The sequence below is a fragment of the Phlebotomus papatasi genome, chromosome 2 (genome assembly GCF_024763615.1).
Source record: "Phlebotomus papatasi isolate M1 chromosome 2, Ppap_2.1, whole genome shotgun sequence".
Lineage (NCBI taxonomy): Eukaryota > Metazoa > Arthropoda > Insecta > Diptera > Psychodidae > Phlebotomus > Phlebotomus papatasi.
In genome coordinates this window covers 36,582,386-36,598,396 of record NC_077223.1, presented here as the reverse complement: position 1 = coordinate 36,598,396, position 16,011 = coordinate 36,582,386, and the positions used below count along the sequence as shown (strand labels likewise).

General features: G+C 32.5%; 1 protein-coding gene across 5 annotated transcripts in view; it reads right to left on the bottom strand.

The window, feature by feature from the left end:
- LOC129800913 (transcription factor AP-2-epsilon) overlaps positions 1-16,011 on the bottom strand; it is a 137,963-nt gene that overhangs the window by 22,433 nt on the left and 99,519 nt on the right. Inside the window, exon 1 of one of the 5 annotated variants that reach the window (XM_055845654.1) lies at positions 2,723-3,267. The exons of the other annotated variants lie outside the window; for them this stretch is intronic. Coding sequence (XP_055701629.1) covers positions 2,723-2,767 — 45 coding nt within the window. The 5' untranslated portion in view covers positions 2,768-3,267. Of the gene's footprint in view, positions 1-2,722; positions 3,268-16,011 lie in introns of those variants that run through there. 5 annotated transcript variants of the gene reach the window in all.

Below are 16,011 nucleotides of genomic sequence, written 5' to 3'. Positions count from 1 at the left end.
GGGGTTAAAATTACCCTTTTTCATGTCAATTTTACCCTTAAAAAGGTGTAAAATTAACATTAAAAAATGTTGATATATTTTTACACGTTTTACACATAAAAAGTGTTAAAATTATGAGGAAAAAAAGTTAATCGCACTCTCTTTTTTCTCAGTGAAGGAACACGGAAAAATATGAAATGTTCGTAGTCAGAGTATGTTCAAAGCCTGAAAAAATTTCCTCTAGGCTAGAATGTTTTCTATATTTTGTCAATTTAATATTTCAGTTCAGGAGTCAAGATATGTAATATCCAGAAATACCTGACTTTGTTGCATGTTATCTTCAGTTCTTTTCGTGTTCTCAAAACCAAAAAGACTTAATTTTTTGCAAAACTTTCGACCCACGGTATGGGTCTCCCTCGGCTAGATTCAGATGACCCTCATTAGATGACAAACACCGAAAGAACTGTAGATAATATCCAGAAATTTACTTAAAAATTTAAAATATTCCACAAAAATTGTTGCATTCTTTCTACGTGATCATCCTTTCATTTTTTTTTCCTATTTTTAACCCTTTAAGGACGATTGGAACACCGGTGTCCCATAAAGAAAATATTTTTTCCTGACTACATAAACTTACTTTTTCCTTGTTTGTACGTAATTGCAAAATAGAAGGTTGAAGGAATCTAGAATATGTTTTGCAAGTCTCTAGCTATTTGCTATGTAGTTAATATTTAAGTTCAAAAAGGGCGAATTTTTAAATTCTGAAATTTATAACTGACTTTATTTATTTTTTATACTTCAAATCCTTTTTAAGCAAAACCCTTTTGGCAATAAAAACTACAATACTCATACGTAATATTTTTTATTAAAGCTAAAAATATTATTCATTGGTATTGTCAGAAAAATTACTGACATAGTTCATAGAAGCACAAAATACACCGAATCCGATTCTGTTGGACTTTCCAAGGTTAGATGTAAGACTTATCATTGATTATGTTTCCCAGTTTAATTTTTATTGCTGATGTTTAGTCTGTAAAAAGTGTCTCGTCGTTAAAGGGTTAATCAGTTATGTGGGGATCAAAAAGCTTTAAATTCTAAATTCACTAAGAAGTATCATCGAACTGGTACAGCAGTTACTACTATTACTGAATTGGTAAAAATGGTACAAATACTAATTTTCCGTTTTAAATTATGGTTGTAAATTTTCAACAGACGATTAATATTTTGATAGGATCAAAAAAGAGTTAATAAACGAATGGTCATGCTTAATTCTTTAAATGAATAAAATTTAGCCCAAAAAGAAAAATATCAAAATCGAATGATTTAAAAAAAGATCCTAAATGATGCCTAATTTTCTTCTAATATCTTAAAATTCCAAGTTGTTAACTGTAACCTAGATTTTATTATGATAACAGCGTCTTAGATTTTTGGTCAAAAAGTGATAACACAAGCTGTAGGTGATCTATCATCCAGTCATAATAAGTCAGATTTTCATTTTAAGCACGCGAAGATCAAAAATTGAGGGTCAGAAATTTTTTTTCTGACTTTATAGCGATAGGGTAAGTAAGTGTTCCAAATTTCGGCATAGTTTCATGCAAGCGCTAAAGTCTCAAATTTTACATGTAATATTTTTAATACAAATTGATTTTTTTTATTCTTCTTCGTAAGGAGTGTTGCTTGGGACCTTGTAGACAGTTTATTGTCTTTATTTACTCTAAAATCATTCTTAATACATTTTAAAATTAATAAAAATGTAGACATAACTTTGGTTCCCTATTTCGGCCACCTTCATTCTCATAGTTCCTTGCCCTTCGCGAATTCTTCCAATGTATTTTTCACGTCATCTCGTTTGTCGAAGCTTCATTTTTCTTATTCTTTCGCATTGTATAATCTCTAGAGTATGTAAAATCTAATCATGGAAATTCGAGGAACAAAAAAGGTGACCAGAATTGCAAGCTGGCCGAAATTTGGCACACTTACCCCATGTAACTTAAGACGACCCGACCGTAGGAAAAATTGGAAAAATTTTATTTTTGCGAACGAATAGAATTGCCTTACGCAAAAATATTTGAGAATCAAATTTGAATTTTGACTTCATGAAATTTTTCTGACCTAAAATTTTTTTTTCTTAACTTTAAAGCATAAAGAATTATTTATTTACAAAAACTTTCGGTTGTTTGAAATTTTGTGGTCTTATCCAGCTGCACTTCTGAAAAAAAGTGTCGAAAATTTCTCCAAATATTTCTCCACATCAAATTGTCCAATCGAATTCCAATGTGTTCCTTTTTGATTGTTATCAACCTGCCTTTGTGCATCTTCGTGGCAAAACTAAAACCAGATACTGTCATTGTCTCCGAAAAACCGCGATGTTTTGCGCACGGACGGAAGAGATGGATGGAAGATTGGTTAAGAATGCAGAAAAAAAGGGGAGGAAAGAGACTTCTTTGGCGATAACTGCAAATTATTATTTCCTCGATGCTTCCACATTTTAATAAATGCATGACACACACATACCGTGAGACGCAATCAACCTGAGAGTGATTGGCGAATCTGGAAATTATGTAAATTGCTGATCGATGGAAGAAGTTCAGTGTGAAGTGATAGAAGATGGCAAAGAAGATTGAGAAAATGATCTTGTTTGCTAAGTGAAGAGCTTTTTCCCATACGAGCTTTCACTCCAGAGGAAAGGCTTTTTTTTAGGGAGACTTTTTAGGATATTGTTTAAAGAAAATGTTAGTTCTACCTGTACTTCAATGACTGAAGACATATCCACGTAAGCTAGAGCCATTTCTTCTACAATTTATTGCCACATCCACTTCTCAGATCACTTCTTCAGCACCTTTCTATCAGATCAAGGACATCTCTAGCACTCTCTAGCCACTCATCGAGATGTCTCAATCGCTTCTTAAATATCAATTCACATCGACACGATCGACTAGAATGATGAGCAACTCTTTAGGATGTCCGCATGTTTAGACACCAGAGAATACTCTCTTAAGAATATTCCGTTAAGTAGAACGACGATTGAGATAGTAAAGAATCAAATGTGTGTGACACTGAAAGACATTTAATTGAACACTTTGCACGATGAATAAATTTATCTTAATATTCCTGCTGAGTTGGTGTTGTTCCCCATATGTTTCACACAGGAAATTGCCTCAACATTTCAATAAACTGATCAAATTGCTTTCCAATATCCCAAACACATTAGTTCGACCAGAGTAAATGTATATCTCGCAATCACGGGGACAACTTCTTGCACACCACCAGACAAATTGCAACAAGACCGAAAGGAGAGCACGAATTTTCTGGGGGATCTCTTCGCGCCAAGTACTCAGAGTCAACTAAAAGGCAGTAGCACTTTTTGGGCAACGCGCTGCCATCCATCGTGTTGTCGTCTTTTGATGGATTTTACAACAGAGCTGTGTGTGTTCAAGCTCAGGCAATTTGGGTGAAAGAGAAGCCCCTCGAAAATTCAAGACAACATACCACGGAGGGAGCAAAATATGCTACTGATTTGTGCGTTAAATCGACAATTTTGTACCCCCCAACTCGACACATTCACTTCAACGACAAATAAAATAACTCAGGAGGACCTTTTCAAGGGGCACCCAACTCACTAAATTTTCATGAAATTTAGTACTAAGTTTTAGTACTCATTTTAATTCAAAAAAGCAAAGAATACATATCTTAAAATAAATTTAAAATTACTAGTTTGTCTTTTTAGCTGAGATTATATACATTGTTTATTTATTTGTCGTGTACTAATGTGTAGAATGTACTAAAAATTTTTGAAACCTCAAACATGTTGGTCTTTAGTTTTGTAACGCACAGAAGGAATAAAACGAATAAACACCGATACGTCATAAATATTCATATTTGATAAATTTTAAGCAATATTTGTAGTAAGAATTTTAATGAGTTGAGTTGGATAATAAATTTCCATCCTAGACTTATGCCCAACGCACAATAACTTTCATTTTGTTTACATGTTTTTGACGTTTCAGTGAGAGTGAATGAAACCGAGATCTAGTTATCTCCCTCTCTCTCATAGGAAATTTTGAAAACATGTTTACAAACAAAAGTTATTCTGTGTTGGGCATTATTAAGCAATCCCAATATTTAAAATTTAAAACTAAAAACAGTGAAGAGATTGTACCATCGTTTTATTCTGAGCGTTCAAACTAACCTTAAGATGGCGATGGTCGCATGGAAAAGAGATATGTTCAGTTTTGTTGAATAAAACGGATGAAGCGAAAGCAGATAAAGAGACACGGATTTAAACCTAGATTCTGTTCCTCCTTTTACTAGGAATGCAATGTTAGGTTAGATAAGAAATGAGGTCTAAATCCGTGGCTATTTACCTTAATTCACCTACTGACGAAGCAATTAATAAAAATGAAAGCAGTTATTATTATATCTTCCTCGCTAATACGGGTTTTAGATCTAAGGCTTAGCTATATGGCTTAACTTCTCTAATTTCTTATGATTCAAGATTTTTTGTAAAATTATCATATAAGATTGAACAACATAGGCAAGTGATTCATTCAATTTTGACAAACCAATAAAATTGGTTGCTATTGTGAATTTTCGAGATCATCGGGAACTGGGCTATACATTAGGTCTGAAGCCGGCCTAATGTACTAAACTTAAGCCTTAAACTTCAACAAATTTTCTGTTCTAAATGTTGCCTACAAAATTGAAGCTTGAGTCAAAAATTGCTTAATTTTGAAATTTATAATTTTGAAATTTTTGCCTACAATGACAAGGGATATTTTCTTTCAAAAAGCATTTTTTAACAAAAATTGCTTCTAGAATGTAGAGGCCTAGAAATATTGGTAAAGTTAGTACTAAAGCGCGGATCTAAAACTTTAATTTATTATACACAATTAACTAGGTGAATTCTCGAATCAATGTCTTGTTTTGTCAGTAGAAAAACAAAACGTTAAGATGGCGATGGACGTATGGTAAATGAAAGGAAACCACAAATTATCGTGAAAATAGCAATGGAGAAATTTATTTAACAGAAAACCAAAAAGTATAATCTTCAAATATTTTGTTAAAGAACTATACTAAAGTTGTACTAAAATTTTATTTGGTTTTTTTCTAAGAAGTCAACTAAACAACGTAACTGTTATAAATAACAGAGATAGTGAATGAGAAATGATTATCTTATTGCAAGTGACGTGAGTTTAGTACTTAAATTTACTTGTTCTATATAGATATGCACTACAGGTCTAAGGATATTATTTTTTTGTGAGTTCAATTAATAACAAGTTATAATGCAAGACAAGTAGTAGAACCATACATTGTTAGTAAGCCCAAAAATTTCAAAGATTTTAGAGTAAAATACAAAAATTACACAAAAGAATTGACCATAGTTGAATATCTGGTACTACGAGAGGGACTTTCCGGTGTTCGCCAGTGAAAAAAAAGTTCACCCTAAGATGAAATACTTTTCTCGTCTTGCCAAGAGCTTTCGGTCCCGATGTGGACCTTCTTCAGTGGTCGACTAAACCGACTAACATCGGGACCGAAAGCTCTGGGCAAGACGAAAAAAGTGTTTTCATCTTAGGGTGACCTTTTTTTTCACTGGCGAACACCGGAAAGTCCCTCTCAAAGTACATTGCGCCAGATACTTTTGAAGAAAAAGAATTTTATATTAAAATTATTATATATATATTTTATATTATTATATTATTTTTCAAGTGCTTTATCGTATAGTGTTCGATAAAGGTAATAAAACAAAAGAATAAATAATGAAAAAAGCGTCTGTTTTTCGTCCACCTCTCACTGAAAGATTAACCCAATTCAGACAATCTTTTTGCATTTCAAGAATAGGATTTTTAAAGATTAATAATTAAAATTTCTATATCTATGATATAATCCAGGAGTAGGATATTATTCTGCCTTTTTTTAAAAAGATATTTTTAGTACTAAATTAGAATAGATTTCAAAATAGAATTAACTTGAATTATGAGGCAGTTATATAGGGCGGAGTCATCACAAATGCACGTTATATTATGGATAGCTGGCAGAAAATCTCCAATTTTTACCTAAAACTAATTTCAAAAAATTAAAAGTTGTTAATCACATCCTAAAATGCTATTTTTATGATTTTTTGAAATCTGTTTTAGGCCAAAATTTAAGATTTCTGCAAGCTGTTCACAAGTGTATAATGCCCATAAGTGCTGACTCCACCTTACTTAAGCTCCTTAGAGCGTCTTAATCTACCCGAAAATCTTGTTTTATTTTAAGTACTAAATATGTACTAATTAATTAATCGAGTTTACGGGTACGGATTGAAAATAAATAAGCAGAGAGTAATGGTCAGAAGGATATGGAGAATATCAAGATGTCTTTTAGTTTACGTGAATTTTATAGACGTGTCACAGAGGATCCAATTCGATATCTCAAAGCGTTTTACTTGTATCGTCAAAGGAAAGGTACTACAGTAGACTCTCGCTAATTCGGCTCTTTTAAGATCGAGCTACTTTTTAATTCGGGCAGCAGTTAAATTTGAAAAAAGTTTGTTGACATTTTTCAAGTTCTATTATGATTATCGAATGAAACAAATATGCTCAAATTTACTATGCTTTATCTCAGTTGTGATGTTATTTTGCATTTTTAAAAAGTCTTCATGAAATTTACAATAAATATGAGTATGTGAAATTTATTGAAATATGCAGATAAACAAAAATTCGTAGCATTTCAAACAATTTGATGCCCGAATTTCTCTCTAATTCGGGTGACTTTTCGGTTCCAAATGCCCTAATTTGAGAGAGTCTACTGTATATCATCAAAGTTATGTTTTTATTGTTGTACTGTTCCAAATTTCAAGCAATTTAAGGATGTTAATGATTTAAAAGGTTTAAAAGAAAAATCATATTCTGGCAAATAAAAATAAATTAAAATTAAGATATATTTTTCTGTAAAACTCGACCAATTTTTGTGAAATTCATGGAGAGCAAATGGCAAGAAAAACCAACTCTATCGCTCATATATAAGTTATAATAACATTGCTTGGTATGCGAATATGAATTTCCGGTTATTAACGGATGTTTACAATGTTGTACATAAATTATATGAAAGTAACATTGACATGTCTAGACAAATTAATAAGTTTTCACACTCAGTATTAATGGGTTTGAGAAAAAAGAAAAGCTGTAGATAAATTTTTCCCATCGCTAAGCTCAAGTGGAAAAGTCTTCTATCGCATGTCAATATCCTTCCGTTAGCCATAATTTTGAAAATTGTGGTTGGGGAATGTGTTCAATTGGCATTCTTGGGGTATTCATCTTCAGAAAGTGAGACGGAAGTTAGTGAGGATGGCTGATAAGGCTATTCAAAGAGGCTCTAAACATCCTTTATGACGCAATACAGGATAACAAATATGGCAGTTTGCCTCTTCAATCACTTCATCCAATTCAATGTGAATGACGACATGATGGGAAAAAATGTACAAGAGGTGGAGTTTTTCACCCCTTTTCGAGAGTACCCCTTCAACCCTTCTTTTTTACCAGATTTAGTCTCTCACACCCAAAATTGATTTCAGCAACTATTTCAACCCTCTCCGTAATTCTTTTGATGTATATTTCAACATCGTAAGCGACATATTTTCCCGGTTTGATTCCAACAATACAATTTCAAACCAACGCATTTTTCACATTGTTTTATGTGAGAAAATATCCATTAGGCTCCGAATTGTCAATCTCCGTGTTTAAATATAGGTATTTATGTGATTTTTCACGTGAAGAAGTGGAAATATGCTGCCCTATGATGACGCATTTTCGAAGGCAATCGACATCTCATTTTGCCCTGAAGGCAAAATGAATGCTACGACAAGAAAATGGGTAAATAAAATTAGGAAATGAATTTCAATCATTGACTTACAGTTTCTTCCCCAATTTTTCACAACAGCCAATATGCTCAAAAGCCCATAGAACAGAACGCAGAGCTGATTGGTGCAAAATCGAGAGGATGGTTATTATCGAACCATGCTTGCATTGTCCGACTTATTGCCGGTTACAAAAAAAACGATGCAATTAACAAGAAATATTGAGGCAAAAAAAACCCATAGATTTTTTTGTTCCCTGGATCACTACTAATTGCTCAAAAAATACTACTCATGTGAAGAAACTTTCACTATGAAAAATTTTGATTGGATGTTTCATTGATATTTTTTATAATATTGAGAGTTTTTTTGCTCATCAATGCGAAATGATATACTAGTTTGACTAAAGAGTTGATCGCAATAATTGGGTTTTCATTCCCGGGACAATAGAAATACAATTAAAAGTTGATGAGGAAAATACAATGAAGTTTGCACAAATTTTACTCAAGACGAACTTACAGTGAGTGTCAATAGTTTGTTGCCTAATGGATGTTTGAGAAATCAAGTGAAAAAAATGATAGAAAAAAATACTTTTCCAAATTTTTCTTTTTGCAGATGAGTTCCTTGTAATCCGTAGATATTATTTATAGTTTTCAAAAAAAATAATTAATTTTATTTCATATCAAAAATAATTGTTTTCCAAAAGTTGGTCATTTTTGAAAAATCAAAAGTTTGTTGCCTCATTAAAAAAACTAATTCAAAATGGTGAAAACGTGCAACCAACTTTATGTAAACCGGTTACATTTTGAGCTTATGTCAATTGATAGGCAAATGGTGGATTTGTACATTTTTAAGGCTGTCAATGTTAAATATATAGGTGTAAGAGTGATGATAAATAACAAGAAATAATCAGTTTTTTGATAATTCATAATTTAGGTTATAATGGCAAATTACAAAAAGTTGAAAGGTGGGATATTGTCCAGAGATACTGCTGGAAGGAATCGGCGTCGCTTAATTGCCAAATTTTATGGAAATTCATGAAAAGTTATACATAAAATGGTCAAATATTATAGTTATGAGGCACGAATACATCTGAAAAACGCTACTGGTAGACCCAGGGTTTCGACTCAGAAAGTCGATAACCGCATTCTAGGTATCTCTGATAGTAACCCCATGATGTTTGCTTCAAAAATTCAAAGTCGGCTGGTTACAGAAGGCATACAGGCTTCAAATGCTTCGAAAATCAAACTCAAAATGAAAGAAAATATAAGAATAGGTACTTGGCTCGCAAGATTTCATTGGTAAGCAAAACCAAACTGCGTAAGAGGTTGTATTTTTACGTTTTTAGCATGCTCCAAGTGAATTTACAACCTTTTAACCAGATTGGTTTTGTTTACCAATGGAAACCTGCAAACCAAGTAATTATTCTTACCACTTTCATTAAATTGCGGTTGGTTTTGAAGCCTGTATGCCTTCTGTAACCAGCCGACTCTGAATTTTTGAAGCAAACATCATGGGGTTACTATCAGAGATACCTAGAATGCGGTTATCGACTTTCTGAGTCGAAACCCTGGGTCTACCAGTAGCGTTTTTCAGATGTACTCGTGCCTCATAACTATAATATTTGACCATTTTATGTATAACTTTTCATGAATTTCCATAAAATTTGGCAATTAAGCGACGCCGATTCCTTCCAGCAGTATCTCTGGACAATACCCCACCTTTCAACTTTTTGTAATTTGCCATTATAACCTAAATTATGAATTATCAAAAAACTGATTATTTCTTGTTATTTATCATCACTCTTACACCTATATATTTAACATTGACAGCCTTAAAAATGTACAAATCCACCATTTGCCTATCAATTGACATAAGCTCAAAATGTAACCGGTTTACATAAAGTTGGTTGCACGTTTTCACCATTTTGAATTAGTTTTTTTAATGAGGCAACAAACATTTGATTTTTCAAAAATGACCAACTTTTGGAAAACAATTATTTTTGATATGAAATAAAATTAATTATTTTTTTTGAAAACTATAAATAATATCTACGGATTACAAGGAACTCATCTGCAAAAAGAAAAATTTGGAAAAGTATTTTTTTCTATCATTTTTTTCACTTGATTTCTCAAACATCCATTAGGCAACAAACTATTGACACTCACTGTATAAAGTGAGAGCTCATTTTCAGTTTCACATTTGACAAAACCAATTAAGAAACATTTAACATAGCTATCACAGGCTTAAAATTTTTCTACAAATTAAATTAAAATTGTTTACTGGAATTCCAAAAACATTAAGCAAGTGTCACGTGACTTTTTTTCCTCTGAGTTTAGACAAAGTATTCAAATTAGCAGAGAAAATTGATTAAATACGCTTAGAAAATCAGATAACAAGATCATAGGATCAATTTCAAGTGTTTTTTTTTTCAGATTAGAATATTATAATTTGATTTCTCAAAATTACGGCATTTTTAGCTAATAGTAACAACCAAAACAACACATCAACACTTTTTCATGTAAACTGATCAGAAGAAAAAATTTGCATAAGGTAAATGAAGCATGCATCGGCACTGAAGGCTGGATCGTCAATTCCAAAATAAAGTGCAATTTTGAAAAGTATTCGTGATTTTCCTATTATTTATATTTTGCAAAATGTATTTCATTAATTTATTATTAAAAATACCGATTGCGACCGATTTAATCGGATTCGAACTTTCAATACCTTTCCAAAAAATCTAAATTTATCCAAATCGATTGAAAAATAGACTCCCAAAGTGGTAAAACATTTTTTCCTTCAAAAATTCAAGATGGCGATTTTTTTAGGTCATACAGTGATGGTCAACATAATAGAATCACTTTGCAGAGTTTATATTTTTTTTAACTATCGTATTTTTTCCCAATTAGTTGATACAATTCTGAAGTAGAAATCTTCTAATTATTAGAATCATAGTATAAGGGTTGTTTTGGCCGCTAGAGGTCTCTATTTTACACAGAATACGTCAATAGTGAAATTCAGTTTGGCCAAAAAATTTGGAAAACTGTCACTTATGGTTTCTAAATATGGCTTTATTTAAACTTATTCGATTTATAGACTACATTCTTTAATTTAAATGAGAGTGGTGCTATCGTGTTGTTCAAACCAAATTTCACTATTGTTGTATTCTGTGAAAAATAGAGACCTCTAGTGGCCAAGACAATTCTTATTTGACGTAAGGTAATTTTTGAAAATTTCTATATCAAAATTATTTCAACTAATTGGAATAAACAAAAATGCTAAAGGTAAAATAGGGATCTTTGCGGAGCTGATTCTATTACTTTGGCCGCCACTGTATGCATGTTTGGACGAAATGTTCGCCTGGGCAACTTCTAAAACATATTCAAAAATACAAGAAATCGTAGGAGCCGTTATCGACAAAAACCAAAGAAACATGGTTTTAGGGGATGGAGAAGATGTGGGAAAAAGAAAAAAAACATCTTGAGATATCATTTTTTATTAGGGGTGTCCGGAAGACCGGGAGTTGATATCTTTTACCCATTAAGCTCTAGGATGGTGACAAGTTGAAAAAAATCGATTATAATATAACTGCTCCCTCTTTGAGTTCGAGCAGTAATAAAACAATAAATAAAAAAGTATAATAAGATAAAAAAATAATTTTTACTGATTAAAAAAATATATATTTTCATAATTTAATCTAATTTACGAAATAAAGTTATGCTTAAATAAGAATATTTTGATTTGAAACTTCTCTTTTGAAAATAAAATCTCACACTGGTTGTTAATTAATGGCCCGGTTTATTTTCACAACTTTAGGGCAAGTGAAACCGCAAACGAAAAATCATATTTTCGAAATATTTTGAAAATTTTCTTGACTATTTGTAAACCCTTTCTTAAAATAAAATAGTAAGTCTGTGAAATTTTGTTTCTAGGTTTACAACAAATGGTAAGGTGACTTAATATTGGTAAGAGAATTATTAAGCTTCATTTAAACGAGGATACCTTAATTTGAAACTTTCGTATCATAAAGCCTTCCATTCGTTTTATTTAGCTGAGACACTCATAAAGGGATTCTAACTGAGAGCTGTAAGGTTTCATCTCAGAAACGAATCACTACGGGAGATTTTCAGAGAATTAAACCTTAACTACGCATAATACTGTGGGTTATATTTAAAAATATTTCCATTTAAACGAAGTCTCACGGGACGTTTTCTGAAATTCATCTGTTATTGGGTGCATTTCGAAATACTCCCGTTTGAATGAGCCTTCAGGGGAGATTATACGTTCACATTATAATCCCTTGGCAAAACAATCAGTCAAATAGAAAACATCTACAGAAGCCTTTAATTGCTCAGGTGCTAAATTAATTTAATTCTTTGACTTCATTACTAATAATAAAATTTTACTTTTTTTTTTTTAACTATTTCTTGGCTGTAAGCATCGTTTTCGGGATAAATCGGTGTATGAGTTGCTGTGTGTTGATTGACTAGAAAAAGATGTTTTTTTTGCTGAAGTTAAAAGATAAATTGAACTACAATCGGACATAATGTCGATCGAATTTATTGTGTCGGGGAAACTGGGACACTACTACCACCGGAATTGGGGTAGCACCGAACGCTGCGATTTTTAATCAGATATTAGACTTCAGAGGAAAAGACCTATAACACTTTATAGGCACTATAGAGACGCCTGTCCACTGAAGAAATAGTCGAGATTGTCCAAGTAATTTAGAAATAAACATTAGTAGGGGGAAGTGGGGCACCTTTGAAAGTGGGATACCTTTGAAACTGGGATTTTTCACCTACTTTTAAATAAAATTGAGGCTTAATGTGATATAATTTAGCTGCACAAACAGATTGAGAATCTAAATACCATTATGATATGGCTCAGTTCCACTTAAACATAGGAGAAAAATCCCAATTTCAAAGGTGTCCCACTTTCAAAAGTGTCCCACTTCCCCCTAGTGTTTGGTGCTACCCCATGTTCTATGGTGCTGCAGTTTCCCCTGTGCTATATTTGAATCTTCAATTGAATTGAATTGAATTGAATTTATTTCATCTCATTTTTGACCTTTTCCACCCCTTCCCATGTGTCCACCGCCGTCTTAGCGTTGATTTCAACCTACAGGACTAAACAGTGGAAATGTCCTTTTTCTGGCTGTATGTTTCGGTTTTACAATATGTTTTACATTTCATTGGGGCTAGGCTAGTCAATAATAGTCAATAGCTAATATAATCAGTTGTATGGCAATTTAATTTTAACCTAATTTCATAACTTCTCATAATCACCACTAATTTTATATCGGTCATTCGATATTACAGGGGTTAACTCTATTCACGCTACTCACACATGTACCTGTACATAAAATTAAAATTTAAAATTTATCATTTTCTTTCTTTAATTGGAAGAAAAAGGCTATAACTGTTACACCTCAACATCTACTTGTTGCTAGATATCTATCAAATATATGATTTGTAAATTTCTATTTAATTTAAATTATGAAACTTCTTTGTGATGAATTTTTCAGAGAGTTTCTTTTATCTAATATCTTAGACATCAATGCTATATTCTGGCTAAATCTAAGATCAGTATCTATGACCAACTTTTAAGACTTTTTACTCTTAACGAACGCACGAGGAAAAACGAACCGGAAAAATGGTGAATTAATTGATTGACATGTTAATTATGAAATGCAACACATTTCATAGAATTCAATGAAATTGATCGTTTTTTTTTGCTCCATACACGGGCTTTTAGGCTGATCGAGTGTTCTCGGTTGAGAAAAAAAGGTGTCTCTTTGGAGTTTTCTTGATGCTTTTACGATCACCATTAGAGTGATTTGTCTGTGTTGTCAAAGTCTTTGAGTTAAACGGAAAAATTGTGCATGTGAATTGAAATGGTTTTGAACAAATGTTTGAGAAGTTGCACTTTGGGTTTTGTATTTTGTGAGAGCAAGTGCAAGAGACGGGTTACACCCAATACAACAATGCTAACTGCCTTGAAAGTATTTCTTGCCTTGGTTTCTGGCCAAAGTCTCAATCTCCGGGTTTCCTTTCGACCTGTCTCGCGGAATTTGCCGCTGATTTAGTGTGTCAAATAGGAGCAAGAACATTGTCTCTTTGGACGGATCGTCAGGCAAATATCGAACACAACAACAGAAGCCTCTAATTAGTGTGACACTCACCTATCAAATTTTATATGCAAATTCCAGAGGTATGGCCCAGACCAGACCCTGCTCCGCAATCAGAGGTTAAATACACGTGGAGGAAAAATTGCGTTTAGGACTATGTATTTAGATGAAGTAAAAAAAAAAGGTTGAGGTGTGCTTGGGTCATTAGCCTCGAAATAGTGACTGTTTTTTTGCTCCTTTTGAACTTCTTGTGTATAATTATGTTAACATATTAGTTATTTTTGTTGAACGTTTTTTTTTACCAGAAGACGCTGGTGTGTCTTCCTTAATATATTCACTCGACAGTGGACAGGTTGATCTTCATCATGAGCATTCAGCAAATCTCACCCAAGATACACAAAAGCCCATACCGAGTGGATTGTTGGAGATTTCAATCATTTCAACTTCTATTGAAACTATGATTTGCAATTCCACACCAAAAGCTCTCTCTGGGCCATCTCCAAAGAGATCTCTGGGTTCCAGCACCCAATGGCCCCTTCATTGTTGGCCACAAATTGGGCGCGCTTTTTTGTCTCCCGCACCGATCTTCTTTCTCCCGCTCTGTCCAATGATGAATTTCCACCAAATAGCAATTTCACCTCCTTCACCACCTTCCTATTCTTATGGATTCTCTTTTTTTTTTTTACTATTTTCTTTCTTAGCAAAGTGTGTGCGGGATAAATGTTCATTTTAATTTCATCTCTTGTCCCTCTTCATCTTTTCTTTCTGCCATCTATTTTGTGGTTTTCTCACATCGATAATTTTTTGGTATATTTTGTTTTCAAAGAAGTTGCCTTCATGGTCTTTTTGGCATTTTTTCGCCGTGTAGTTGCTAAAATTTTCGATTAACAAGTCCCTGCCTTCCTCCTTTAATTTTTCCATTGACTACAAATTTTTGTATGTTCAAGAGATATTTAATTGCGAGGGGCAGATAACTTCCAAATGTTAACACATTGCATAGGGTTTCCAATATTTGGAACACATTAAAGAATTTTTGGTTCTTACTGAATGAATTTTCTATACAATAGAATAAAAATAAAAAGTAAATTTCCATAAATTTAGTACAGATTCGTATTGTACTAAAAATATTTTTTTCTTCCATTTCCTTCCTACATAGAGAGACAAAATTTTAGGGTTCTCAGACCAAGTATCGTGGATAAGCTTAATTGGCTTTTAAAAAATACCAATGAGTAAATGTAAATTTCAATATTTTCCATTAAAGATTATCCATGTACTAAAGTTAAAATCATTGTAAAACTTTTGCAACTCTAGAAGAAAAGCTTGTAGAACGAAGTTTAGTAGAACGACAAGGAGTAAAAGTGAATTTTAATAAATTTATTATTCATTAAGAAAGATAAAAAATAAATAATATAGTAAAACTTTTTAATTTTAGAAAGCAAAAATTTTGGCAGAAGACTAGGGGACAACCTTCAACACTATTGAAGAGTAATAGGCTCTACACACTATTAAAAGTTTTCGTCAATATTTTGAATATTGAAACAAATTGAACTGTCAAAATTTTTTCAACAATACTAAATATGGACATGAATTTCTTTAGTATGTACGTACAATCCACAAAAATGAGTTTCATTAAATTTAGCACAGATTTTTATTGTACTAAATAATAATAATAATAATGCTGGCACATCACTCCATGAAGGAACAAGGCCTTACCGCAAAGGGATTTTCTAGACATGCATTATTATTTTTTTCTTGTACGGGATGAGGTTGTCAGTCCCATGCCTGATGGAATCAAGGGCAGTGAAGCTAACTGGATGCAATTCGAACACCTTTAACGCCAGAAAAATTTCTGGTGACCTAAAGGGGATTCGAACCCGAGACACTTGCATCACAGAGCGAGTGCTCTACCACTTGACCCATTGAGTGCCCGATTTTTTATTGTACTAAAAGTAAAATATAATAAATCATATTTTCTATTCTGAAATAAAGTCTAGCTATATTTAGCTTTTAAAACAAGAATAAGGTACGAATTCCGCGAAATATTGAAAGGTTAAGAAACTAAAAAGGA